Raw genomic sequence first — 25,278 nt, forward strand, 5'->3', positions numbered from 1 at the left:
GTGTATTTCCTCCTCCAAGCCTTCGATGTTTACGGTTACGTCAGCATGCTAAATGGGTGCAAGGCGCTTCCATTATTAGAAGCTCCGTGGCCGCCACAATCACATGCGCCCGCTCAGACCATGTACCATGGCACCAGTGTGCATTACAATGCGCATGCGGTGCACGGACGAACGCCTCGCTCTTGTCTTCGAACCACCACGACCAGATGATAGACCACCTCTTGGGTAGGCCGAGTCCATCGTGGAAGAGAGTTCAGGTAGGTGCAGTGCACCTCACGTTGTCTCAGCCACATTGCAGCCACAGCTGACCAAATCTGGACCGCCCAGGTCTTTCTTGTCATTATCTTCTGGGTATGGAGAGTTCTTCAAGGTAACCCGGGCGGACCACGCCTGTTGTGGCTCAGACGTGCCAACAGAGCACTTGGTACATTGCTATGTTCGTCGCAAACGAAGACGACCGTTGACGAGTACCTTGAACAGAACGTTTCACCCCATGGCAATTGGTCGTGAGCACCCTGACCGGGGTCTACGCTGTGCGGAATCTTGACAAGATTCTTGGATTCCAAGGCACGCCACATGTGCACCACAGCCTCCTCTGTTACTGATATGCATGAATCTCTGTCTATAGCTCCAGAACCTCTCGCAGATCTGGTAGGTATCATGTTTCGGGGTCGTCCAACTACCGTGCTCACCGTTGTCTAGTATTCGCGATCGTATTATCGCGCCACATGGATATCCACAGCACTCGATGCTGGCTTCGCAACGGCGATGTCAATACGTCCCAAATTTCTGAAGGACCTGTGTTCTGCTGTATTTGCCATGTATTACCTAGTTTATGCTAATGAAGCCGATGAGAAGGTACGCCAGTCTAACATGCAGTTCAAGCAACTGAAACGAAGCAACATTTCCTAGCTGCGCAAATATCGTGCGGTGCCTACCGTTGAGATGCTTCGGACGACTGGGAGAAGACCACCAATCCCTACGTCGGTGTCAGGTGGCTTCACATTTGAACCACGCATGCTAATCCAGTTCACAGCTGCGTTTCTTCACGTATTTCCCGAAGATGACCATCCGACGGAAAATCGTCCTGCCTAGGCCGCATGACTCCACGTGCACCAGGCCGATCACTGCGTGGTTGTTCTTCGCCCCGCCAGTGCATCAACTGGCGCGTGCGACCGACCTTATCCTCGACTACCCCGGAGGTGGTTTCATTTCGATGACACCCGAGCACCACGAGGAGCGCCTCCGCATGTGGGCGTTCGGACAGGAAAGCCGGTTTTGTCGATCGACTATGGCAAGGCACCAGAGTGTAAGACACCGTTCACTGCGGGGCAAATGTCAGCTCACAGCGTTGACAGATCCATATCCATTTGCCATTGATGAGTGCTTTGATGTCTACCGAATGCTGATCGAATCCGGTGGCAAAGTCATCGGAATGGCTGGCCACAAACTGAACATTATAATCTCTGGAGACTCCGCGTGAGTGTCTTCTCGTAGTATGCCGTAGCGGGCTGGCTCACATACGGGCTCCGACTAATAAGGGGCGCCCACGTTGCTGCCAATGTAATGGTCAAGATCCTGGAGTCGCAGCTGGCATTGCCGCTCCCAAAGGCGCTCGTGTTCGCCTACCCCGCACTGGACTTCAATTTCACGTCCTGGATGGCTCCTGACAACCTGCGTGTGCTGCAGTCCGAGCAGTCATCTGGCCACATCCCCGATCTCGCCGCGCAAAAAGACCATCTCAGACACATCAGCCCTCTGTCAATGGTCGGCGACAGAAAGGGCATTCGCCGACGCCGCAGCTGGCGAGAGGCGCTGCGAAAGCTCGCGTCGCCGACGGACGAGCGGTCCAGTCTGACGCTTCGGCATTCCACGACATCTTCTACATCGTTGAAGGGCCGGGGGCATGCCGAAGAGCGCGGTATTGATGCTGAGGCCGGCGAGATGGCGGATGTTGAGGACAGCGCGGATGTGAGCAGCACCAGGGAGGAAGACATGCCCCTGCAGGCCAGAGTGCGCTTTCACCCGCGAGTCGAAGAACGAGTCCTGGAGCAACAGCAGCGCGAGGCGGATGCCACGATTCCCGAACAAGGAGAACCGTCAGAACACGTCCAGTTGGGAACGAGGCTCACCATGACAAGCCGTACTGGCTATTTCTCCGATCGGATCATTTCCCCCAGCATGGTGCGTTCACTACTTGTCTCAGTTGCGCCCGCCGCTGAGGGACTGATATGCTGACCATTCCTTTTTTACAAATAAAGATGCGCGCAATGGCCATTCTGTACATCGGGCCTCACCGCAATCCCGACTTCGCGACCGACTATCATTTGTCCCCCATCAAAGCGCCCAGTCACCTGCTGACGCAATTCCCGCCCATCCTCATGGCGTGCGGGGAGAAAGACCCGTTCGTCGACGACACGCTCATCTTCGCAGGGCGGGTGCGGGAAGCCAAGCGTGCACGCAGAAGGGATCTAGATGCCGCGCTATCAGGGAAGGGCGCCAAGTCTATCGAGTCGTTCATCCTCTCGAAGGACCATCTGAGCCAGGAGGAGGCGCTGCGGGCGCTGCGGCGTGAGCGAGACATGCTCGCCGCGCAGGGAGACGAAGACTGGGTCACCATGCAGATCTATTCGGAGTGGAGCCACGGGTTTCTCCAGATGCCCATGCTCTTGCCGGAGGCGCGCACTGTCATTGACAGCATGGCTGACTGGATGGACGAGGCGTTCACGAATGCTGGCAGCAGGTCGGGCGCCGCGGCCAGACGCAATAATGGAGCCACTGCGTCGAGGGTGGGCGTCAAACGCCCCTCGCCGTCGAGACGTCCGGTGCTCCCACCGATAGGAGACGGACTGAGTTCACTTACATCGGAGACGGAGGCTGACACAACAGAGACGGAGACAGACGACGCCTTGACGATTTGCCTAAGAAGAGGACATCGCCACCCGCATCTTTTGTCGAGACTGATTCGGAGAAGAACAAGACCTCACCGCGGAAGAATCTGGAACAGGCCGCGTCGGGGAAGGACAGGGACACCCGAGTGCAGACCTCGTCATACAGTCGCACCGACGACGCAGACGCCGTTACCGCAGAGGGCGCCCTTGCCGCCACGCCGCGGTTTGACCTCTTACACGACCTTCTGGGACAGACGGTCCCTGTCGGTCAAGCAAAGGCACGCCGGGACTCTTCACCGTCCAGCAAGGCATCAACACCGGGCAAGGCCGGTCAGATAATTCAGAGTCAGAGCTGATGAGGAGGCGTCGACTGCTCGATTCGCACCTGATTTCTACGGACACCCTGAAGTAGACTTTGCTACTGTAACACAGCTGTATTGTTACTGTATGTTTGTTCTTGCAATTGGATTATGTGCGGTTTGACGAGTGTGGTCCCGATTCCGCATCGGCTGACCACACTCTAATACCTCAGCCACCCGCTGTATTCTGGCTCGCCCTCGACACTGCCGGTTACGGTGCAATCCTGATGGGAACAGCGAGCCGACACACTCCACCCAAGTGTGCATTGTTGACGTGAGCGGTCGCGCCCGAGACTGAAGTCATCACTGCCGAATTAATTGGCAGAGTAGGCGAGGTGTCGCGAACCGGGTGACCGTAACAGACGGTCTTGTTCGACCTGAATAATATCCGAGCTCAGCTGGCCCTGAAGACCTGGTCTTTCGACCAGAACAAAATACACACGTACGTCACGCGCAGCCTCTGTGTGCAAGTGATTGCATGTTCGCCGCAACCACCTGCAGTCTTGTTTGCGTTGTTCTGGCACAGTGGGCACCGCAGTGCGACGGGGAATAGTCACGACACCGCTAGAATCTGTTGTGGTTGTACCGAACCGCCGTGGTGGGTACCGCCACAGATCACTCACGTCACCGACTGTGAGCGCGGCCAGCGCTGTCCAACGGCGCTGTGTGAACGCTATTTCGCGTGCGGTCTGTGGGTGGGTGAACGCAGGCTTCGTCAATTGAATGCTCGTATCAGATTGCATTCGCCGGATAGCGACTGGCTGTCCTGTCAGATATGCAAGGGGGCGCTCGCGGGGGCCGAGGTACTCTCGGGCGGCTCAGAACTGGAACACCCGCTGATAGGCTTCTCCCTGGGTCCGAGCGGGAGCGTTTCAGCGCTGCGCGCGGAAGCCCTCGGTCGCCCTGGTACACCGCGGTCGCGAGCCAGGAGGGTATTTGGTTGTGGGTGGTGGATCTGCGGTGGTACGCTAGGCCGCAGCTAGCGTAGCTGGCGAGGAGAGCTGTGCAGGCTGTCAAGTCAAAAGGAACGCCAGGGTCCTGTTCCCAGAGACGTTGCTTACGTCAGCGAGTGGAATTGACCGGCGGAGGCATCAGGCCCGATTTGGGAATCTGAGATTGGCGCGGAGGGGAGGACTTGTGTTCGGAGAGACAAGACAGCTCGGAGACACCGTTCTGGCGCGAGCATGTCCGCCCGCGCCGGTGCGGGGGGTCGCGTCGCAGTGGCAGTACGGCCGCATCACAGCTTCCCAATCAGAGACGGTGCGTCCGACTCGCCCTGGGTTGCTATACACGGGTAAGCACCCACATATATATGAACCCCGTCTTCTCGACCTTCCTGCCACTCGCATCTCCACGCCGCACGGCTGATTCCTCCGCAGAACTCGCAGACCACACGCCTGCCTCGCTGGCATCCAACTGTCAATAGCATCCCTTCTGTCCCTTCTGACCAACTGCCTCCGCCACGAACGCCAGTCCTCTAAGCATCCGAATATCAGAACGGTTATCTGCAGACGCCCACTGCTGTCAGTCACGTCTGGCGATGGAAGTGGACGCCTCGAGAGGCCCTTCCGTGCATGCCACTTATCCCCAGTGTGCTTTCACCCCTTATCACCCGTCTTCCACTCTCCACTACCCTCCGCCTTCGTACGCACAGCCAGGAACCTTCATGCCGAGTAGCGATTTCGACGATCGTCCACACCCCGCGCCACACGGCGCGAACTACTACTCAGTAGCGCCCGCTGCCCGCACCCACGAGCTGAAGAGCCGCCACACACTGCCCCCGTACGAGCCCGCCGCCGGGTCGCGCTTTCCTCTGAGGGCGGGGACATGGCCCATCTTGCAACCTACGATGTCTGCGACGCGGCCGACACCACCAGTACTCCCCTCATTGCCTTCGATTATCCCAAGTTCGGCCATGGGCCGAGACGCCCGGACCAGCTCTCCTGAGCAGCTGCGATCGCCGAGTTCCTCGCCATACCAAAGCCATGCAGTGCCACGACCTACTCTCGCACCGTTGTCCTCTCTCCCTCGAGGGCACGGGTCGTCGGGATCACAATCCGTTGCTGCGGGTCTGCCTCGTCTACCTCCCATTCTGCAGGTAGAGAAGCAGCAGGTCACTACGAGTGCCACTCAAGCTGCGAGTGCCAGTAGACGCCGCAACGAGGCGCACTTCGTGTGTCCAGTACCAGGATGTGGCAGCACGTTCACTCGCAGATTTAATTTGAGAGGTGCGGCCTAACGCTCAGCTGTCCAATATCACGGCGCTCATATGTCCCGCAGGACACCTGCGCTCACATACCGCGGAACGTCCTTTCCTGTGTGAGTGGCCCGGGTGTAACAAGGGTTTCGCCCGGCAACATGATTGCAAGTGAGTTTCATCCACTTTGTAGTGTTACTCATTTCGCTGATCATGCTTGCGTTTTAGACGGCATCAAGCTCTACACACTGCGAAGGCACAGGCGAATGTCTGTCACGGTTGTGGCAAGACCTTCAGTCGTCTGGACGCTTTGAATGTAAGTATACGTCCGATCCCCTCCCGGAGACACCTGAGACTGACCGTCCCTGACAGAGGCACCGTATGTCTACTCATAACTGTCATGGAAGTCTACTGATCCACAGTCCATCATAGTGCGCTCAGACGGGGCAGTCGAGTGCCGAGAGACCACTGAATCGGCTGCGATGGCCGCACGGCTGAGCCCTGCGGACGACGATTGGGACGCTCGAAGCACCTCCACCGCTCGCAGCGAGCGATGACCATTCATGCCTGATGTGCCGTATATCGCACGCACGGCAGCGCCTGGGCCTATTTAGTCTCTGTGTTGCCTCCTCTCGCCATGTTTTGTGTATATTGTACGTATGCTGTGCCGCTCTCCTGCTAGCTCTCGCAATGTATACCCCAGTCGACGTCTTCCCGGCGTCCTCGTGCACGCCTTATCGGTTTATCGCAGCGCGCGTCCGTCGAACCCGGGGGCCTCAAGTTTCCGGCGCGGCGCAGTGAGAGCAGGTGAGAGCGAGCGACGTTCGATCGGGAAGGCGAACCACGATCTGAATGCATGCGGCACGAGTATGTGGGAATACATCCCTATCTTGGGCCCTGGCGGCAATCAGGTCAGCCCTAACGAAGAGCACAGCATTCATACTCTGTCTTTGCGTGCTGTGCTCCCGGTCGGGCGGTCCGCGAAGCGCGGAAGCTCGTCCTGGTGATCCCCCAGAGGCCGGTTTCGGGCGTTGTGGGGCACCGATGCAGACATCTCTTGAAGCCACAAGCCTCGGGAGGATGACATTCGTCAACGAGCTATTAGTACATGCGCGTGTCTATGCCACCTCGGTTTCATGCCAATTTCGTTTTTCCGATGATGTCGTCCCGCCGACTGAGGGTTAAGTTCAGGAAGACCGTTGAATATGCCAAGAGGCTGACACGAGACTCGTCAGTAGTACTTAGGACAAGAGACTATGCGAGACACGTCTATCGTCTCCCGCATGAATACTTTGCCCTATGTATACTGATCTAGTCACAGTCTTGAATATTGAATGCTCGGGAAGTGGAGCTCACTAGCTACATAAGGTCTGAGTGGTACACGATTGAGCCTGAGGCATCACCCTTGTCGCACCACTGGGCAGTACGCCCTAATGAGTCCTAGAGTTCCGTACGCACCATTGATCCACAAACATCGCAAGTTTGACCTGTGCGGTTCGTGATCATTCGGAGTAGCCTGAACACCTGGTCATTATGGTCTTCGCCCACAATATTGCGGTCTGCTATAGTGTCAGTCTACGCTGACAGGAATACAAGGTTGTCACGTAGCATTGAACAGCATGACCTCCACTCACAGTGATTGCGGTCTTGAGACGTGTCCGAGCGGAGATGTTTCGCGCCGAGCCTTGCGCAAGGCCACCGCATCCCGCCCGAGTCCACTGCAAGGTCCTCGCCTATCAGCGCCTCAGCCCCGAGGACAGAGTGCAGTGATTCCCACCATTGCTGTTCCGTGTCGTACCCCGCGGGTCCGCCGGAATGCTGCGACATACAGCGAGTGTCTCATTGCAGTTGTCATCACAGTGCTTCGCCTCTGCGGTCAATCATATATGCGTGCGGCTAGAATACGAATGACGGGTGAGCTACCATCACCCATGTCCTTGCTTCCCGAGGAGTTTCGAAGGACCTCTTACTAAGATGACATTGCTAACCCGAAGTGGTGAATACGAGACATCGATTCAGTTCGTGTCAGCTTATTGTCGTTGTGCAATGTGCAAAGGGATGCAGTTGTTATGATATGGAGTGGCCACATCCTTACTGCTAATCGCTGAAACCAACGTCGACGTGTCGCCACAGACGGAGGCTACTACCAAACCAGGCAGGTGTTGTAGAACGCAGTGGCTGGCCGGGGTTTGCGGCGATCGGGGTGCACTGCGAACATCTGCGGGACCGACTCACGCGGCAGCCAGGGCAGCCCCTCGGCATCGTGTCACGCATCCAATCAGGACCAATCTAAGCGAATTTGATGCCTCCCCGAACGATATCAGAATGCGGGACCGACAAACCACAATGGATGCCGCCCGAGAGCTGTGTCGGGATCGAACCGCTTCTGTGATCTGCGGCTCGGTAGCTCTCGTCACATTGAGGCAGTGCAGTGCTTTCTCGGCCATAAAAGTGTCGGCATCTGCCAGTGAATCGACAACGCTACCTCACATCGGGATGACGCGAGACCGATGCAGGTTCAGATACCAGACGTGGAACATCCTTCCCATTGTATCACACAATCCCGCGCGCGAAAGTACAGTACACTAGGCCCTGTCAATTCCCACTAAGCCAGTTGGAAGTTCAAGCGGAACGCTATCATGAGGACCGGCCGCAATTAGCATCGGACCATGGTGCTACACGAGGACAGTGACAAACCTTCCAGGTCCTGACGGTCACACAAGTTGGCCAAGTCCAGCCGTTGCATTGGAGACAGCAGGTCTTCAGACTCTCCCACAGAGTCAGAGTAGTGACGCCCCGCTTATCGCCACCGCCAGCCGCCTCATCCACGCTATCGCTGTCTTGCAATGACAAGGCATCCAGGATGTGCTGGGACGCCTCATCGTACCGCTAAGTGATGACGGCTGTCAGGGAGGACACTGAATTGATGACTCAATGGAAACCCACCCGAAGGTTGATGCAAGAGATGCCCAGGTTGAACCTGACGCAGCTGTCAGCGGGCAAATCGGCAAAGGTGCGAAAAGCATACCTCGCACGAATGTACGCGGGATTCAACTCCAACGCGCGGTAGTAGTATTGTAAGGCATCCTCAGGATGCCCGCTGTTCGCCAGAGTCGCTCCCACGCGATTGTACAGTAGCCAGTCCTGCGATGAATCAGTGAATAGCTATTTCTTGTATCGCAGGACGCACATCGGGCCGTATCGCTAGCGCGGTGTTGAAGCAATCCCGCGCCTTGGCGTATTCCTGAAGTAACGTTAGCGGCGTATAACGTTTCGGTAAAGTTATTTATCCGATACGTGCCTCGTTAGTATTCAACAGGACCGCCAGGGCAATTTGTATGTCTGCATCGATCTCCCCACTCTGGTCGCCCCGCGCCATGGCAATCAAGCACTGGATCAAGGTGGCGAATTTCTCGGTTTGCAACATCTCATCGTCTATCGGGTTCAATGCGCGGAACTGCTCGACTGTGGCCCTGTAGCGCTCGTTGCGTTCAACCCACTCGTAAATGGCGGCGTACGTCCCCTGACGGTTGCTCTCATTCGTATGCGACACGGCGAGGGCGAGCCAGGAAGGCAAGTGCGAAGGGTCAAGTTCAAGCGCACGACGTAATGCTTGTACGGCTTTCTGCTCGCGTTCGTTCTCTTGCTGTTTCACGCCAAGCTCGTACCATCGCAACGCATTGGTGGGATCCCGCTGTACGGCAGCCTCTAGCTCGAGAACGCTCTAGTGTAAAATTAGACTGCTACATCGGCATCACGGAGGCAGTATCCACCGACGTACCTCGAGAATGGAGTTCCTGGCGTTTGAGTGCATCGCATGATGTCGCGTTCTCGACGCTTCGCCGAGGACATACGGGTTATGCGGTTGTAACTGGTAATGCGCAAGCGGCCGGATGCCGGTGACCGTCGCTTCGAAGGATTCCCAATCCCTCTGAGTCTGCCCCAGTCCGCATCCTGCGGGCGCTGGTGCGAGACCCACCAGTCATAGGAGACGTCGGGCGGATGCACGGCGTCGTGTTCTTGCTGCAATTTGATATACTCCTCGTTTTCCTGCCGGAGGTAGGCATCGATGGGGCTTTCCTGGAAATCCCCAAGTGGCTGAGCGGAAGTGTAGGAAGGTTGGGCGACTGGCGAGCCCAGTCCGGTTCCTCATGTCCCATAGGGCGTAAAGTCTTGCGGCACAGTCATGCCCGGAGACATTGAATGGAACGAGGTAGGGTCGACTGCCCGGCCCTTTCCCTTCACGCTCATGGAGCTCAGAGATGCGTCGGGCGATGCTCCTCTCGCGATACCATCTTGTCGCCGTCAACGACAACCTCGCCATCCCGCAGTTGTCGCATGAGACCCAGGAACTCACTGTTCTTGAACTTCGGGTTCGCAGCATCCCTGACAGTGTCCACCAGCTCGCCGGCAATGCGTGCAAGCTCGTCTCCGTCATGCGGCCGACTGGGCGCGGATGTCTCTTGCTGTGGCTGCTCCGCGGGGATCAAGGCAGCTTCCTGGGATCGAAATTCGCGCTCCCAATGAGAAGCTAATGAGTGGTCAGTCACGGTACCCTGTCATACATGAATCAAGTTCCACAGACCGTCGATCTGATTCACCGGTTCTTGGGCATTCATGGGTCCTGCGAAAGGTGGAGCAGCCATGGGCATCATACCCGCATGCCGTAACCCATTGCGCTGAATGAGCGTAAATCTGTGAGTGGTTAGGAGCTGCATGGTCGTAGCCAGGTGACGGCCTACGCACTGGAAGTCATGCCGTTAGGAGAAAACTGCTGTGGCTGGCCATGAAAGATCTCCTGCTGTGACTGAGCTTGCCCTGAGCTGAGGATTGGGTCACTGGTAGCTGAGACACCGGTGACTGCTTGCCAGGCTGCTGCAGAAAGTCCACAGCCCATGACGCATTAGACACCGACGAAAGAGGCAGCTGCCTCTGGGTGTCAGAACGGGTACTTGAGAATGGGCCAGGGCAATGCCGCATTAGCGCAGCGAAATCGAATGCAGGAGCAGGAGATGCGAGGCTAGATGAGGTTTGGTTGCAGAGAAGAACCGCGCTGCATCCTGGCTTGAGCCTGCGTGGCTGAGTATTGCGAACGGAAGACCTACAGTACATAAGTAATGCTCACAGCCGATGCATAATCATGCTCACCTCTTCGACGAGCCAGCCGACCTGCACCGAAATGGTCCTGTAATCACGTATATTGGCGGAGTACTCTCTTCTCCAAGCATGAAACTACCTGCTGAATGCCACGATCACGATCGAATGTCTTAGACAGACTTTGCAATGGGTTGACGGGACCGCAGTCCGCACCGTTCACGAGGAGTGGTAAGGACATGGTCGTGGTCGAAGACAACAAGCAGCCTCGACGGAGGCAGTGCGGGCGGGAGCTGAGGTCGTTATATATACCGGTGTGGAGGTCGAGCTCTCGTGGTTGCTCAATTCAAAAGTAGCAGGTCGTCTGCACGTGTCATGTGAAATCCGTCTCCCTCGGGCTTCTCCCGGCAGACTGCCTTGGGTGGCAAACAGCTTACCTCGAACGTCGTGTAGCAAACGCAGCCGGGCAGTAGTCAAATAATAACATCTAGAGGAATACATTATACGAGACGATTAACATTGTCGGTCCTTAGCCCAAGTAGAGACTCGCACATAAAAAGGTTGCTTGGGAAGAGAAGCTCGAGCGTGGCAATACTTACACGACGTAAGATCGTCGACGCCACAAACGGACTCATACAGACGAGACACGCTTGAGTATTTGTACAAGGCAAGAAACAACACGGCACCCAAGTCGATGTTGGAGAAGACAGGAGGTAGCAAGGTAGCCGCTATGACTTTTCTCCAATCGTCAAATGCCCGAGGGGACATGAGTGTGGCGCACGATGGACCTCGCGTGCAGACCAGCCATCCGTTCCTCGATGTAAGGCCACAACACGTCCACCATATCCTGCCCTCGCAGCACTTCGATAGTGACTCGCCGGAGCCCGTCGAACCGACGTTCGCACAAGATGTCACTGACCGCAGCCCAGTCAAGCGTATCGAGGTCAGCTGTTGAGGCACCCCCTGCACGAAGCCGGAAGTATATATGCTCCAGCGCAGGGGAACCCAATCCCGTGAGAAGGCGTGGAACCCATGCGAGCGACGGCCTCGGTCTCCCCTCGTCACCGTGCAGCTTCAGACACCAGAACCCTAGGGTGCGAAGGCCACTGTTGTACGACAGCGTCAAAGGGTCGCTGAGAGAAGCTGCGCAGTGTTCAGCGACAGTGAGGAAATCTGTAGCGTGCGACTTACCGTCTTCGTTCATCTGCTCGACCCCGAGGTAAAGATGCCGGAGACGAGGTCCAAGGTCTTGCAGGAGTGCACTCAGCGTGGCCGCATCCTCTCGACATACGACAACGATCTCCAAGGTATTCAAGTGGGCGTGCATCGACTGCTTAAACAACCACTTGTCAAGCTGATCGAGCTGACTTCTCCGAGTGTGCATCCCGAAGGGAAGCGCAGCGTTTCGATCAAGGGGCGAAATGTCGTTGGTACAGGGCCGTCGATAGCCTTGTTGGCTGCGAGCTTCATGACGAATGTATCTCTGGCGAACAGGTCGCTGACAGCGAGCTTCTTCAGACGCGGGAACGAGCAGATGAATTCTGCAACGAAGGCCATAGTGGGGACGACGCAGATGTGCATGCGAATAGACTCCACTGTGTTGAGGTCACATACTTGACGGAGCAGCGGGACAGACAGGACTGTTTGATCCACCATCTTGAGGTCAAGTTTCGTAACAGCCGGGAACATAGGCACAATTTCGTCCTCGTCATTTGGGGCTTGGCGAATGCGCGAAGCCACACGGATCCTGGACGTTCAGCTTGAGAAGAAGCGGTACCGGTTGTGTGAGTCGAAGGCAGCGCACGGCGCAGCCGAGGTGTGGCGACTTCTTGACCAAGATCTCGTACTCGGGCCACCGCGCAGGTGTAACACAGATACTGCGGAAGAGGTGGAACTGCGCCCGAATGCGCATCGAGCTGTGAGCGAGGCTGCAGGCGGTGAGAGCGGCTGCATCCCCTCGGAGATGGTCAATGACGTGATCGACCAGCTCCGGGGGCAAGTCAGGTAATGGAAGCAAGTCGTTGTTGGTAGTAGACCGTTGAGGACTCATGGCAGAAGGAAGGACGTTCTGAAGGGCAGACGGGACGAGGGATCGTGCTTTATAGTGGCTGAATGATTGTGGCCGCTCGCAAGACTATCGAAGACTCGTGTGCCAGCCCTTTGTTCTAACAGTGCACATTGTGGCCATGTGCGGGGAACACGGATAATCGCTCGCTCATATTCAATACGAAATCGACTCACTTGCACCGCGACAGACTTGTGTCTGTGTCACTCTGCATAGCGTGTTAAACTCACGAGGATTATATCCGTGGACACCACTGGCTGCGACCCTTCTCTCGTACATTACGATGCACGACGCGTCCACAGCTAGCGATACAAGTCTGTCATAGACGGAGACTAGATGTGTTCGTCAACTTCGACATACAGGTGCCATGCAGCGAACACACCGTTATTTCTGCAGATAGCACCCAGGTCTCATCGCAGTCCCAGGCGTTCGTCCTTCGTCATCGCCTCTCTCTTCCTCTTAGCATCTTCCGCTGCGACAAACGGCTGGGAGGCTGACGCGCCAGCCTCGAAAGCGGCGTATTGTTTGTCTGATATCTCGGCCCACTTCTGAGCGAGTTCGTCTTTGCGTTTGGCAGCGACCATGTCCCGGACCTGCTGCACGTCCGCATCGGTCATCCCGATGAGCGTAGGGTCCCTGCGTATCATTGTGTGGTCTCTCAGCAACGCCCCAGAGCACTTAATGGAGAGAGGATGAGGCTCAGTGAATATGGGACCTGAGGACAATGACGGGATGGGACAAAAGCGGACGCTGCGCGGTCTGCGCCGCAGGCGCGCACGCGGTGGCACACGACGCCGCGGCCAAACTTCCACGACTCACATACGGACTCCCACCAACCCGCCGCTCCCCTCTCCTGTACACTACAAAAGTCGCTACTACTAAGTACTGCTGCTACTACCCTTTCACCCACCTCGCGTATCAGTCCCTTCGAATCCGAAACGATGGAGGTATTCCTTCGTGTCACTGACACCGTCAAGTCGTTCCGGGTGCGTTTTGCTGTAGCGTGTCACGCTGCGTGCGGTTGCTCCTTCTCATGCCGGCATGCTGATTCGATGGCTTTGATTCGTTCAGGAGACTCGCCTTAGCGCACTCCGTCCGTTGGGGGAGTTCTTCGACCACCACCGCATCTCAAAACCTGCAGACTTGAACACAGCCACCTCGGTACGTCGACCTTCTCAGTTGGTATTCGGTATCTGAACCTCAACAACTGTGCATTCTTTAGCGCATATCCTACAACACACGATACTTTTCTGGTATGTATTGTCGAGTTGAACTGCTTTCCTTGGCGGTGCCGGTACCCCTTGCGTAGTAGGACTTGCGAAGTACTAACCGCAACACAGGCAACTATGGTGTAATTGTTGGCGTGCTCGCAGTGTACGCGCTGCTCACAAACTGGCTCTTGCTTATCTCCTTGGGCTTCCTCCTCGGAGGCTTCGCAGCCATCAACAAGTTCGGTACGTGCATCCCTACTGCCTTGAACTCCTGACACTTAATCGACCATCCATAACTCCCAACCCTCGCCCAACCCTCGCGCTCGGACGTATCAGCACCTGAGCCGATGCAAGTGGGTGAACAAGTCATCACGCAGAAGTCCCTCTACACAGGGCTGTTCGTCATCGGCGTCCCCCTCCTCTGGTGGTCCTCGCCCCTCGGCACCTTCTTCTGGCTCGTCGGCGCGTCTTCCTTCCTCATCCTCGGCCACGCCTCCCTCATGGAGCCCGGCATCGAGAGCGAGTACGCGACCGTCTCGGAGGCGGTGTAGTGGGCTCATGACGGTGCAGTGGCTGTGCGAGCAAGGTACAGCTCCGCGTTCGTGATGGCAGATCTATTTATTTCGGTATAGCTAGCCCGGACAGAACCGCTGCGTCTCTTCTGCTGGTTGGATAGTTCGTGTAGATGGTTCGGTCTTCTCTGCGTGCCCACGCGCCACAAATAGCTGTTGTACATGCAGATACACTTCTCGATTTGATCTCAACAGAATACCCGGGACTACAGCGACGCGATGCGCGTATAAATAGGGCGTTGCGGCTGATACAACGAATAAGGTGAGGATGAAGGAAACTGACGGAAAGCAGACGTGAAGCGAGAGCGAGATAGCGTTACAGATAAAATGCGGAATGCAGAGTGTCCTGAGTGAAATTTGAACGATCATAATAATGGCAGCCATTGTCCTGCACAGCTGATCAGCACATTATCTATGTGTGGAGGAGATCAGGAACGTACCGATGACAAGGCTGGGGAGGTCCATGATGTCCCTCTTGATAGAGAAACAGAATGTGCAAGGGACAGGCGCGCCAGAGGACTTCAGTAATACGCAATGTGAATATACGCTCTGTGTCGTGTTTTCAAACGCGTGGTTGGCAAAGTTTTCCCAATACTCCACCACGGACTGGTTCTCGAATAGCTGCGCACATACAGCGTCAGCTATATCGTCAACGCTCAGAATAGGCATGGTGCGGCGAACCTCGTAGATATACTTCCGCCGACCCACAAGCTCCTCCTTCTCCCATCCCGTGAGCATGCAGAACTCGGGGCCCACCAGGCATATCTCGCCCGTCCGCCGCCACGCCACTGTCGGCGTGCCACTGAACGACACGAGCTTATCGAGTTCCTGCAGAGAACCCGTCAGGATCGTCCCACACCGAACGGAGATGGGACACGCACGATGAGCGAGCGCTGGAAGCACTTCTCGACGAAGACCTCGTCTTCCTCCGACAACGGCATCTGCAGTGCGATGAGGGACGGCCGGAAGATCGCGAGCGCGCGCACGATCCGGAGGATGTCGTTCTTCTCGAACCTAGCCCGGAGCGGCAGAGTCAGCATACAGCGCCCGCGACCATTAAACGGAGCATGGAGAACAGACACCAAGCATACCTTGTGGGCAGATGCTTCATCAGGAAATGGTACCCCTCCGTGTAGTCGTACGGCTTCGTGACGGCCTGGTACACGCCCGCACCGCCCTGCGCGCCCGAGGCCAGCGCCGAGCCCGCGCCAAAGCCTGCCTGACTTGCCCAAGCCGCGCCGCGCTCAGGGCGCATGGCCCCTGGTATCGACGCGCCGACGGCTTGTGTTCGTTGCGCGTAGGGCGCAAACCGCTGGGTAGGTGATGAAGGGGAAGCTCGCGCGGCCGGGGGAGCTGCATAGTCGGGATAGCCAACGGGTCCTTGTTGCCCTGGGACGTTCAATGATGGCGGTCTTCCTTGCCCTGGCGTGAACCCGGTTCCCGAGGGATACCCGCCATATTCGGAGGAAAGCGCGGGGGGCACAGCCGCGGTCGATGGTGGCTGCATACCAAGTTGCGCCTGCTCGGCGTAGTTTGATGGGCCGGCGCCGGGGTTCGGAGGGTACCCTGCGGCTTGCTGCGAAGGTGCCGCGTAGGCCTCTGCTGGCCATCGTGCTGCAACAAGATTTGCTACACCGGGAGGGGTAGAGTAGGGGGCAGAAGGGGCGGCTTGGTTGATTGTGGGACTTCCAGCAGGTGGTTGAGAATTAGAGTCAGGGGAGTTGCCCAGGATGGCAGAGAGAATACTGTATTCGAGATTTGCGCCTTCTGAACCGGTACCAAATGAGGCCTGATTCGTGTATTGTGCATACATGGGATCTGGAGGCGCGTATTGCGGTTCTGGTGGTGCTGCTCGACCGAGCGGTCTGTTATCTGCACTGGACAGTGGAGAGTAAGAGAAATGCATTACGTTGTGATACCGGTGCAGGTTCGGGGCCTTTAGATGAACTCTCGCCAGACTTTGCGCGTTTGATAGCATCTGACGAAGATCATGAGAACGAGGGAGAGAGTGTGGCAGGCGTGTGGCTCACCGAGCTCCTCTTCGTCCAGAAGGTATTTAGCCTTCTTGCGATGGCCTTCCGTGCACTGGTCAGCCATTCCACGCTTGACGCATCGTTGACATGGGCGTGCTGCGTGACAAGTATGCTTGTTGAGTAATCGTGCAAACGCTTGGAGTGGAAACAGGGCAATCAGACGATCGAGCTAAAATGCACTCAAGAGTGGGGATTCCGGAAGTGTGGTCAGTGCAATTGATTATACATAGGCTCGTGACGTTTAGAACATGGCACGGGGCTACCGCATCATCGATTCGGTCAGGCTAGCCTCTAGGGAAGCTTTGTGAAGAAGGAACAGGCGAACGGTACCAAGCGATGATGCTAGCAAGCGTTGGAACTCGCAAGAAAGCCCCTGCGAAGCCATGCGAGCCTGAGAACAGTGTCGCCGATGGGACCTCTGCGGCGAAACAACGACTGCATGGTCAACCTACATGATGTTCTTACAGCCGTAACATTGATAGCATCGGCACTGCATAAGAGACAAAGAAGTGATAGTTGCCGTCAGAATGATAGACCACTGGGGTGTGCCAGGTTCGTTCTTAAGGTAAGCAAGTCGTACCACTGCGAGGGTGCGTACCGCGGGAACCAGTAGAAACACCACACAGCCCCGCGGGTAGGCCTTCGCAACTCCGGGGAATGATGCGACACTCAAGTAAGAAAGAGTATGGAACGTACCGTCGTCGCAGGTTAGATGCGCCTTCTGGCAACTCGCGCATGCACGACTGGCCTTTTTCTTCTTAGGGCCGTCGCGCGTGCGTGTTGGTTGTGACGAGGAATCTGCACTGTCGCTGGTGCCGTCCTGCGTTCGTTTCCGCTTGACGGTGCTCTTTTTCTTAGGGTCTGCGTTCGTAGGGTCGATGTCGGAGACCGTGGAGGAGGCGGTATGGTACGGGGCAAGAGAGGGTCGCTGGGCTATCGCTGTGGGGACATTGCGGACGTCGTCGAGGGAGGACTGAGAGGAGAGCATGGGGGCGACATAGAAAAGGGCGTGGAGGCGGTCGTGTCTGCGGAGGCGGATGTGAAGGCGAACTCAACGCGAATCACTGCACTTGTCAAGTGAGCGCCAGGAAGCGCGCGACCTTTTCCAGCGTCAGTTTTTCGGCCCGAACGGGTCAGAAGCCTCAGCAGTCACAGTCACACCCACCGTCACGTTCTCCGGCTACCCACCGGCCGCGCCACCAGCGCGAGAACTCGCGATCGGACTCTTCTCGGACTACTGGTCACTACATCCTCACCTGCACCGGCGCCCAGTCCCGGATCCCTCTGGTCGCATGCAAACAGAATAGGCTTTGTGCGTATCACCACGTCTAGCATAACAAGATTGCGTCCAAGAAACCTCGGAAGGCTGTAGGAGTTACGAGGTTAGTCCACGGACATTGAAGGACTCGGCCTGGGGATCCAGCTGATCAATATTCACCGGTCAATGGTCACGACATGATCTGCTTATGCTAAATAGCAAATAATGGGCACAGACTCTGGCTGCTACTACTTCACTCGAGCGTAGTGACTCATTGGAATCCCGTCCTCCACATCTTCACTGGCACAGTTGAACAGCCCCGTTCTGACTGTGCTTTCTTTTTCTACGTATACGCGACGTAGATCAGTTCGTCGTCGGCTCGGAGGTGCAGGCGCGTCGGTGGTACTACTACCGGCACATTTGTCAGAGTCGCAACACCCGTTACCCGGAAGTTGTGACAGGACGCTCACCGACGTGTCCGTCCAGTGTCCTTTCGCGCACTTACGTGACTTAGTGGATTGCTCTACACGCACATGCACACGCGCACAGCACCCTATCATGCCCGCCGGATCCTTACCACCTGTGGCCGCTCGCATTTTCGCCCTTCTCAAGCGGTCAATCGGCGCACAGGGTGCCAGGAATGAGCTTCGATGGATGCAAGAAGCTCTCAAGAAGTCCCATGCGACGCTCTCGGGCTCTGCGGACATCGAGAGTATGCTTCACCGGCGAGTCAGAGGCGAGCCCCTGCAGTACATCTTAGGTCAGTGTCACCGTTACGTTGTACTCCGTTCGCCATTGATCTGCGCTGTTCTGTTCAGGGACCCAGCCATTCGGACCGCTCAATCTCCTCACGCGCCCTCCAGTGCTGATCCCCCGACCGGAAACGGAGGACTGGACCATCAGACTGTCGGAGCGTCTCCTCTCGTGGCGCAGACAACCGGCATCCCTGCTAGACCTCTGCACGGGCTCGGGCTGCATCCCCATTCTGCTCTGCCATCTGCTGCCGGGCGGCTCCCTCCATGCGACGGGCGTGGATCTCTCCGACGCCGCGATCCAACTGGCGCGGGACAATGCGGCCTTGTGCGGCATTGCCGTCCCTCCTGTACTGCCTGAGCAATATGGCAAGGTGAAGCGCAACACGTTCTTGCCTCTGCTAGGTAACATACGCGCCCCCGGGTTCGTAGCAGCGTGCGGTCTGCGCCCGCCCTACGATGTGGTTACGTCAAACCCACCCTACATCACCAAGGAGGACTATGACAATCTGTCACCGTCTGTGAAGGACTGGGAGGACCCGCGTGCGCTGATCGGCGACCCCGCCGCCGGCGGTGAGATGGAGATGCGCGAAGACGCTCGAGGGTTGACGTTCTATCACACGATCGCAGATTTGCTCGCGAGCTCTACTCCGACGTTGTTGAAGAGTGACGGTCTCGTGGCGCTCGAGGTCGGGGAAGGACAAGCAAGCGCGGTCGCGGAGATCATGGAAAGAAAAGCGCATATGAAGAATATCGAGATCTGGAAGGATCCTTGGGACAAGGAGCGCGTAGTGGTAGGCCAGAAGTAGTATAGCATGAATCACATGTGAGTAACAGACGTTCGCTGAATCCTCCACTGTCCGAGTCCTTATGTCCGTGGTAACAGCTGCAGCTCATACTCGTTCCAGCTCCGTTTTGTCCTTTTCGTCGGTCACCGTCGGCGTTCCTTCCTGCAATTCTACGTCTGGTGTCCCTTCCCTCTGCTGGATGCCACCCCACTGCAAGACCTTACCGAGATAGAGCGCAAGCCACGTAAGCGCTAGAAGGACGGGCACTTCCACGAGTGGCCCTATCGTCGCCGCGAGAGCCTGGTCGGATCCGACGCCATACACGGCTATGGTCACCGCGATGGCAAGCTCCTACGAGAGCACCTATTTAGCATCGTCTTCCCGGAGCTAAACAAGAGAACATACGAAGTTGTTGCTCCCTGCCGTGAAGCTCTGCACGACCGCCATCTCATAGCTCCAGGTCCCCGCTTCCGCGCGTCCTTTCGCCGCCGCGCGCCGGCCGAGGTACCATACGAGCGCGAAGGCGCCCGCCCACATGACGCTGAAGTACAGGACGAGCGGGACGATGACGCGGAAGGTGGGCCCGATGTTGTGCAGGATGTGGTGGCCCTGATAGGCGAAGAGCACGATGATGGTGTAGAGCAGGCCGAGGGGCGCGAGCGGGGAGATGAGAGGGAGGAACCGCGTTGTGAGGAACTCGCGGGAGATGAAGAAGAGGAAGAACAGTCTGGTGAGGAGGCCTGCGCCCAGGGGGATGCCGAGGTACTGTATGGTGAAGCAGTTCTTGTTCAATACCACTTCTGCGCGATAAAGATACAACTTACAATGAGTACTGATATCGCGACCTCGCCGTAGGAGACATGGATGTCCGCGCCGGCCCCGCCCATGACGTTGACGAACCACACGGCATACGGCGAGTACAGCGCAATCTGCAGCACGCTGTTGAGCACAACCAGCACCGCGCAGTAGTTGCTGTCGCCGCCCGCGAGCTGGTTCCACACCATGACCATCGCGATGCAGCGCGCGAGGCCAACCATTATGACGCCCGTGCGGTAGGTAGGCAGGTCAGGCAGCGTCGCCCAAGCGAATGCGAGCATGACGAGAGGGGCGATGATCCAATTGAGGAAGAGCGAGAGGAGGATGTGCACGAACATGCTACGCGTGAAGAGTATGCGTGGGAGGGCTTCGTATTGGACCTTGGTGAGGATGGGCCACATCATGACGATGAGGCCGATGGCAATGGCTGAAATATGGTGAGTTGGCGCGTAGCTTGCGGAACGGGGAACGTACGTGCGGAGACACTTGCAAATCGCGCAGTGTCGAAGGCGGGTTGGACCCCTGGGGCAAACTCCCCGATGACGACGCCTACGATCATTGCAACGAGGATGGCAGGCGTCAGGAGTCTGTCTGTGAGGCTGAGCTTCTTGACGAGGGCTTTGCCTGGGGTTGGTTCGCGTGCAAATGAGATCCATTCTGTCACGTACCTGTCGGTGCGTCTTGTCCAAGTTGCGCAGACGCATCAGCCGACTCCGCAGGTATTGCGTTCTGCGCTGAGGTATCCATGTTGTCTTGTTCGGTTGACGCGATTCGTCAAATCGACAGAGATGGACGGAGGACGCGAAGGTGAGCTGGACAATCCGCACTTTGCTCGTTCAGCTTGAGCGCCGACTTTGAATATGGGACTTCTCCGTCAAATTCAGATCGATCAGCCCGATCCTGACTAGCGCAGTACCAACGGGAAAATCGTTCAATATGGACCCGTCCCTCCTGTCGACTCTCGAGTGGCTCTCAGCAAGTTGGTTCTTGGCGACGTTTACATGGTTAGCGCAATTATAAACTGAATAGACATCTCAGCCTGAGGTCACATTTATTGTAGTAGGACTCATCGAGAATTGAGCAGCTCGTCTCAGAGTGTTCCGGCGTTATGCGTTTTGCGACTCATAGTTAATGCGAATAACTTACTAATACCACAATGCAAGTGGTTCGTTTACTTGCCTCTCTTCTGCCTTTGCACCGACCTCGTTTTAACGCAGTCGTGAGTAGTCCGGCGGTCTCTGCGTCCACTGCTCGACTATACCGACCAGAATCACATGCAGGCGTCACGAACGTCCTATAATGGAAGAAACGCCGGTCAGCTGAGCGTCGCGAATTGATGCTCAATAAACACGGCGTCCACGATGGCACACCTCAACTTGCGCTCGTCCCACCTCCTAGGAGATAGCATTCTCGAGGCCAGTCGATCTCTGTGCCAATGTCTAAACCAGATTCGTCCTATTCTGCGGCCAGAGTAACCAGCTCTGCCGACGGGGACTTCGCGAGTCGCAGTGCAGCTCGGCTTGAGCAGATTCAGTCGCAGCTCCAGGCGAAGCCGAGGGGAAACAGGCTGAAGGGCAAAGTGTGCATCATCACTGGCGTAGGGTCTATTGCTGGTATCGGGTACGTTAGCATCGCTCTGCCATGGGTGGTGTATTGACACCTGTGCAGACGGGCCGCCGCACTGCAATTCGCCCGTGAAGGTACGCGAAACGTTGCTGCGATATCCCAATAACATGCATTGAACAATGTCACAGGCGCAGCGCATCTCTACTTGATCGACTTCGACCCCACTAACCTGCCGGATCTCAAGTCCACAATTGAGCAGAAGTACCCTGATGTCAAAGTATGTCCTCGATGTCAGTTCGCTCTGCGTTTTGGCGTTTACCCTTCGCACAGGCGACCACTCTAGCTGCTGACGCGGCCGATGAAGCGGCGATATCTGGTGTCTGTAAGCAGGCATTGCAGGAAGAAGGGCGTCTGGACGTGTTCTTCGCAAATGTGAGTGTTCAGTACTATGTCAGGAACCAGCACCATTGACTCTATTGGTAGGCTGGTATCGCAACTCAGGAACCTTTGCAGAACACGACAGCGGAGTCGTTCATGAACACGCTAAGGATCAACACGTTGTCGTGAGTCAGAGACGTACGCAGCTTTAACAGGCTCATACGATAGCGCGTGCAGGTGCTTCCTTGCCGTCAAGCATGGCTCAGAGGCAATGCTGAAGACCAATCCTTCACGCGGCAAAGACCTCAGTAGCGGCAGTATCATCATGACTGCGTCTGGTAGGTTTGGTACGTCACACAAGCAACACTTGATCTCACCCTCGTCTCCGTTTAGTTGCTGGCTTGCGTTCCGGGGCGGGAACTGTCGATTGTGAGCTCTTGGTCATATCATTCAACGCCGTTGAGTCTGACCGCAGCCCACAGACAGCGCGAGCAAAGCTGCGTAAGTATCAAACCACTGTGTGCAACAGGAATACTCAAAGCCGCGTGACAGGGTGAACAATATGGCCCAGACGTCTGTATACCATTACAGAAGACGGATATTCGCGTGAATGCGGTGTGCCCTGGTCTCATAGAGACCGGCATGACCACCGGCATCTTTAACTTTGCGCGCTCAAAGGGAGCAGGCGCAAAGATCGGACAGCTAAACCCCATGGGTCGCTACGGTATTGCGGATGGTATGTCTAGCATTACACTTAGCGTCAGATAATACTTATGAGGACCGTACAGAAATCGCGAACGTAGTCACCTTCCTTGCATCGGGTACGTAACTCGCTGCCGTGGAGTCGGACGACAAATTTCTGACGCCCATAACAGATGAAGCGAGTTACGTGAACGGTCAGAACATCGCCATCGACGGCGGCTTGTCGAGCTCTATCCCCGTCGTTCCAGGGAGATGGGCGTAATGTTTGTATTACTGCCTGTAATAGTATGACTATCATGTGCGTCGGCATACTGTTCGCCCCAATAGTATTACGGCGGTAGCGTGGCCTGCTCGTCTATACAGAGTGACAGGTTGTCGTCACGGGACGCTGCCTGTGTAGGCTGTGTGACGGCCATTCCCAGAGCATAATCCTACATGATATGTCTGTTCACATGCGCGAAACGGAATGGGTCACTGCCGTAAAGCTGTTCTGTCGAGAAGATTACTGTGGCAGGAGCACTTGAGCCAGTAGTAGGTCCTCGTACGATGGAAGCATATCACGGTCAACGACGTCGCTCTCGTGCCAGCAGGCTACTGGCTAGGCCTATCAAGCCGACTTGAGACTATTCGGGTCTGAGTATGGAATGAAGGACGCACATGATGAGTCAACCTTCCAACGGCTCTCTGCACTGACGCGATCTTCCAATGACTCTGTCCACCGCCGCGACCTTCCAACCACTGCCAGCCTCCGACACCATGGCGCTCTCCATGTCACCCCTACGGGTGCACGCCTCAGAAGAAAGGAATGTCGACCTGGCATACTTGCATGGGCTGTACTTGGTGGTTTCACGTCACAAGGACCTACTGGTCGCATAAGGACGAAGATGCGCAGAAAAATTGAGCTCTGGAGACATACCGACGGTGACGAATATATTGTCCTCGACTCATTCGGCCACCGCCGTCCTGGCATACTAGTTCATCATGCAGTCTAGCACCTCACATAAAAGCAAAGGATAACGGGGCTGAAGTGCGAATAGTAGTATGTCGCGACGCGAGAGTTGCCGGAGACGATCACGCCGCCGGCTGTTTGGGCGCACCAGATTTACGTGACCTTCTAAGGAGTTTCAGGGTGCGCAAGACTTGGCAAGGAAGGCCTTTTCATTTCCGTCTTCCACGTAGCTCTCGCCTTGCCTGTAAAAAGGATCACGAGGCTGGCATCTGCTGCGATTATATTCCACGGTCAACAAGCATCACAGCTCGGGAGCCCAGTACGGGCACCTTTTCTGACATATCTCCCGAGCGGACATCGCCGTCCCCGCCTGAGATAGCCTCCGGCACAGCTGTATTGACTGAACAGGATTGGCCGTCCTTCCTTGCGTTCACACAGCGCGCCGAGCTTATATGCTACGATCCTGACGCCATATCAGCAAGGCGCGGGAAGACGATAATCGTTTTAAGCAGACTCACCAGCGAGATGACGCTTGCGTGTCTATGTTGCTGATCTCGCCAGTGAACGTGTCAGTAAACGGAACCATTAGCACCCTTTGCAAGTACCACCGCCGCAGTCAGGCATACCAAGATCAAGCAAAGGAAGGTAGCAGAGTATAGCGTCACGCTCTGGTGAGTATACCTTCGCACTGTTGTGCGCGAAAGGCCGCTCGAGCTAACACCACCGTTTTAGACTGTCCTGCGTGTTGCGAGGTGCTGCATTCACATTGACGCAAGCAAATCCACTCACTTTGTGGCGAGTCTTCAATGAAACTTTAACTCCATTTCGAACTGACTTGAAGTCAACGACAGTTCACGAGCGAACAGCGCGAATCGCGCGCTGGTCTGATCTCTTCCATTCTCATGGTACGTGCCCTAGTGCTTCCTTGCACCCAAGGAAGCACCAGAGCACGGCCCATGAGAAGGAAACCATCAGACCGGTGAACGGTGGTCGTCTCCTCCCTGGAACCGTAGGTGCAGATGATATGGTATTAGCCAGACGAAACATCGCACATACACAGGATCCTGAAGGACAAGAATACCATCGGTCAGTAAAGACCATGCGGTGGGTTGCATGTTTCCGAACCTCAGTCGAGACTCGAGCACTTGACTTCATGTGTCGTTGCACTGTGAAGCCGAGACGTGGGGAGACAGTTGAATATACGACGCACCCGGTGAGTAGAATCTACCCTAGTAGCCGAGAACGGTCGGCACAAGGCGCATTGTTCGGAGGGGCGCTGTGCGAATGTCTGAGATGGGGAGTGGAGGTGGTGAGTGCTCGGTCACCGCTGCCTCCTCGCCCCTTTTTATACATCGCAATACTGATGCTCCTGGTGGTTGTATGTTTCACCCCGGATGCCTCGAGAACAGGAGTAGCACCGCCGAGGGGTTGATCGTGCGTCCCCCCGTCGAGGCATGTCGTGATTGATGTTGTTCAACTCACATTGGATTTGTTGACTTATTCGTCACCCTCCGAGCAGAGGCCCGGGAGTCCGTCATGTTCACGTTGATCGTCGACGCGCTAGTACTTCTCCGGCAACTTTCTACCGGGCACACAGGTGATCCGGCTGCAAAAGCTGAGATGAATTTGGACTCCGCGCGGTGTTGG

General features: G+C 56.3%; 10 protein-coding genes across 10 annotated transcripts; 5 read left to right on the plus strand and 5 right to left on the minus strand.

Annotated features, from left to right (window-relative positions):
- Positions 1-111: 111 nt before the first annotated feature.
- On the plus strand, positions 112-3,717 carry B0H18DRAFT_975372 (Alpha/Beta hydrolase protein). The gene is made up of 10 exons (XM_048044067.1): positions 112-257; positions 328-424; positions 481-567; positions 629-651; positions 703-858; positions 913-987; positions 1,037-1,479; positions 1,542-2,184; positions 2,262-2,853; positions 2,898-3,717. The coding sequence occupies exons 1-10, from the start codon at positions 207-209 to the stop codon at positions 3,245-3,247; spliced, it is 2,517 nt and encodes an 838-aa protein (XP_047898962.1). The 5' UTR covers positions 112-206; the 3' UTR covers positions 3,248-3,717.
- A 1,382-nt stretch (positions 3,718-5,099) lies between these two features.
- B0H18DRAFT_868867 (uncharacterized protein) lies at positions 5,100-5,862 on the plus strand (the record flags this gene model as incomplete). The annotated part of the gene is made up of 3 exons (XM_048039971.1): positions 5,100-5,478; positions 5,531-5,618; positions 5,676-5,862. The coding sequence occupies 3 exons, from the start codon at positions 5,100-5,102 to the stop codon at positions 5,860-5,862; spliced, it is 654 nt and encodes a 217-aa protein (XP_047898963.1).
- Positions 5,863-7,872: 2,010 nt separating this feature from the next.
- On the minus strand, positions 7,873-10,896 carry B0H18DRAFT_975387 (uncharacterized protein). The gene is made up of 16 exons (XM_048044068.1): positions 10,684-10,896; positions 10,573-10,632; positions 10,542-10,548; positions 10,287-10,507; positions 10,190-10,254; positions 10,033-10,142; positions 9,740-9,978; positions 9,630-9,686; positions 9,423-9,545; positions 9,229-9,384; positions 8,749-9,171; positions 8,638-8,691; positions 8,433-8,591; positions 8,241-8,336; positions 8,145-8,214; positions 7,873-8,081 (listed from the first exon to the last, which is right to left on the minus strand). The coding sequence occupies exons 1-16, from the start codon at positions 10,780-10,782 to the stop codon at positions 8,053-8,055; spliced, it is 1,968 nt and encodes a 655-aa protein (XP_047898964.1). The 5' UTR covers positions 10,783-10,896; the 3' UTR covers positions 7,873-8,052.
- Positions 10,897-11,289: 393 nt separating this feature from the next.
- On the minus strand, positions 11,290-12,591 carry B0H18DRAFT_1114092 (uncharacterized protein; the record flags this gene model as incomplete). The annotated part of the gene is made up of 4 exons (XM_048033066.1): positions 11,290-11,684; positions 11,733-11,871; positions 11,910-12,288; positions 12,368-12,591. 4 exons carry the CDS (start codon positions 12,589-12,591, stop codon positions 11,290-11,292), a joined length of 1,137 nt encoding a protein of 378 aa, XP_047898965.1.
- Positions 12,592-12,932: 341 nt separating this feature from the next.
- Positions 12,933-13,363, minus strand: B0H18DRAFT_410704 (uncharacterized protein). Its single transcript, XM_048037960.1, has one exon. It carries the CDS (start codon positions 13,251-13,253, stop codon positions 13,017-13,019), a length of 237 nt encoding a protein of 78 aa, XP_047898966.1. The 5' UTR covers positions 13,254-13,363; the 3' UTR covers positions 12,933-13,016.
- Positions 13,364-13,424: 61 nt separating this feature from the next.
- Positions 13,425-14,603, plus strand: B0H18DRAFT_975397 (prenylated rab acceptor PRA1). The gene is made up of 5 exons (XM_048044069.1): positions 13,425-13,592; positions 13,678-13,767; positions 13,829-13,859; positions 13,947-14,060; positions 14,154-14,603. Exons 1-5 carry the CDS (start codon positions 13,548-13,550, stop codon positions 14,366-14,368), a joined length of 495 nt encoding a protein of 164 aa, XP_047898967.1. The 5' UTR covers positions 13,425-13,547; the 3' UTR covers positions 14,369-14,603.
- B0H18DRAFT_975403 (uncharacterized protein) lies at positions 14,604-16,518 on the minus strand. The gene is made up of 7 exons (XM_048044070.1): positions 16,420-16,518; positions 16,299-16,367; positions 15,481-16,237; positions 15,271-15,403; positions 15,071-15,217; positions 14,830-15,010; positions 14,604-14,777 (listed from the first exon to the last, which is right to left on the minus strand). The coding sequence occupies exons 1-7, from the start codon at positions 16,484-16,486 to the stop codon at positions 14,755-14,757; spliced, it is 1,377 nt and encodes a 458-aa protein (XP_047898968.1). The 5' UTR covers positions 16,487-16,518; the 3' UTR covers positions 14,604-14,754.
- A 1,720-nt stretch (positions 16,519-18,238) lies between these two features.
- B0H18DRAFT_1114095 (S-adenosyl-L-methionine-dependent methyltransferase) lies at positions 18,239-19,241 on the plus strand (the record flags this gene model as incomplete). Its single annotated transcript, XM_048033067.1, has 2 exons — positions 18,239-18,440; positions 18,499-19,241. The coding sequence occupies 2 exons, from the start codon at positions 18,239-18,241 to the stop codon at positions 19,239-19,241; spliced, it is 945 nt and encodes a 314-aa protein (XP_047898969.1).
- On the minus strand, positions 18,869-20,783 carry B0H18DRAFT_1173660 (sodium bile acid symporter family-domain-containing protein; the record flags this gene model as incomplete). The annotated part of the gene is made up of 5 exons (XM_048035914.1): positions 18,869-19,571; positions 19,626-19,985; positions 20,045-20,463; positions 20,511-20,660; positions 20,705-20,783. 5 exons carry the CDS (start codon positions 20,781-20,783, stop codon positions 19,326-19,328), a joined length of 1,254 nt encoding a protein of 417 aa, XP_047898970.1. The 3' UTR covers positions 18,869-19,325.
- Positions 20,784-21,405: 622 nt separating this feature from the next.
- On the plus strand, positions 21,406-22,978 carry B0H18DRAFT_975430 (uncharacterized protein). Its single transcript, XM_048044071.1, has 9 exons — positions 21,406-21,656; positions 21,705-21,736; positions 21,791-21,879; positions 21,933-22,034; positions 22,086-22,165; positions 22,218-22,318; positions 22,374-22,409; positions 22,552-22,716; positions 22,769-22,978. Exons 1-9 carry the CDS (start codon positions 21,472-21,474, stop codon positions 22,807-22,809), a joined length of 831 nt encoding a protein of 276 aa, XP_047898971.1. The 5' UTR covers positions 21,406-21,471; the 3' UTR covers positions 22,810-22,978.
- The last annotated feature ends 2,300 nt before the right edge of the window (positions 22,979-25,278 follow it).

Source organism: Fomitopsis serialis (assembly GCF_022376445.1).
Source record: "Fomitopsis serialis strain Sig1Antser10 chromosome Unknown B0H18scaffold_4, whole genome shotgun sequence".
NCBI lineage: Eukaryota > Fungi > Basidiomycota > Agaricomycetes > Polyporales > Fomitopsidaceae > Fomitopsis > Fomitopsis serialis.

Excerpts from the sequence above, each read along its gene's own strand:
- B0H18DRAFT_975430 (XM_048044071.1), top strand. The coding sequence starts at position 21,472 with ATGTCTAAACCAGATTCGTCCTATTCTGCGGCCAGAGTAACCAGCTCT. Across the intron at positions 21,657-21,704 it reads GGGTCTATTGCTGGTATCGG|ACGGGCCGCCGCACTGCAAT; the intron begins GTACGTTAGCAT and ends ACACCTGTGCAG. Across the intron at positions 22,035-22,085 it reads TGGACGTGTTCTTCGCAAAT|GCTGGTATCGCAACTCAGGA; the intron begins GTGAGTGTTCAG and ends CTCTATTGGTAG.
- B0H18DRAFT_975387 (XM_048044068.1), bottom strand. The coding sequence starts at position 10,782 with ATGTCCTTACCACTCCTCGTGAACGGTGCGGACTGCGGTCCCGTCAAC. Across the intron at positions 9,172-9,228 it reads CCAGGAACTCCATTCTCGAG|AGCGTTCTCGAGCTAGAGGC; the intron begins GTACGTCGGTGG and ends ATTTTACACTAG. Across the intron at positions 8,082-8,144 it reads TGACCGTCAGGACCTGGAAG|CGTTCCGCTTGAACTTCCAA; the intron begins GTTTGTCACTGT and ends TCCTCATGATAG.
- B0H18DRAFT_975397 (XM_048044069.1), top strand. The coding sequence starts at position 13,548 with ATGGAGGTATTCCTTCGTGTCACTGACACCGTCAAGTCGTTCCGG. Across the intron at positions 13,768-13,828 it reads ACTTGAACACAGCCACCTCG|CGCATATCCTACAACACACG; the intron begins GTACGTCGACCT and ends TGCATTCTTTAG. Across the intron at positions 13,860-13,946 it reads CAACACACGATACTTTTCTG|GCAACTATGGTGTAATTGTT; the intron begins GTATGTATTGTC and ends ACCGCAACACAG.
- B0H18DRAFT_975403 (XM_048044070.1), bottom strand. The coding sequence starts at position 16,486 with ATGGCTGACCAGTGCACGGAAGGCCATCGCAAGAAGGCTAAATACCTT. Across the intron at positions 16,238-16,298 it reads ACCTGCACCGGTATCACAAC|CACCACCAGAACCGCAATAC; the intron begins GTAATGCATTTC and ends TCGGTCGAGCAG. Across the intron at positions 14,778-14,829 it reads CCTCCCCAGCCTTGTCATCG|GACAATGGCTGCCATTATTA; the intron begins GTACGTTCCTGA and ends TCAGCTGTGCAG.
- B0H18DRAFT_410704 (XM_048037960.1), bottom strand. The coding sequence starts at position 13,253 with ATGATACGCAGGGACCCTACGCTCATCGGGATGACCGATGCGGACGTG.
- B0H18DRAFT_975372 (XM_048044067.1), top strand. The coding sequence starts at position 207 with ATGATAGACCACCTCTTGGGTAGGCCGAGTCCATCGTGGAAGAGAGTT. Across the intron at positions 425-480 it reads ACGTGCCAACAGAGCACTTG|AACGTTTCACCCCATGGCAA; the intron begins GTACATTGCTAT and ends TACCTTGAACAG. Across the intron at positions 568-628 it reads CAAGATTCTTGGATTCCAAG|CTCCAGAACCTCTCGCAGAT; the intron begins GCACGCCACATG and ends CTCTGTCTATAG.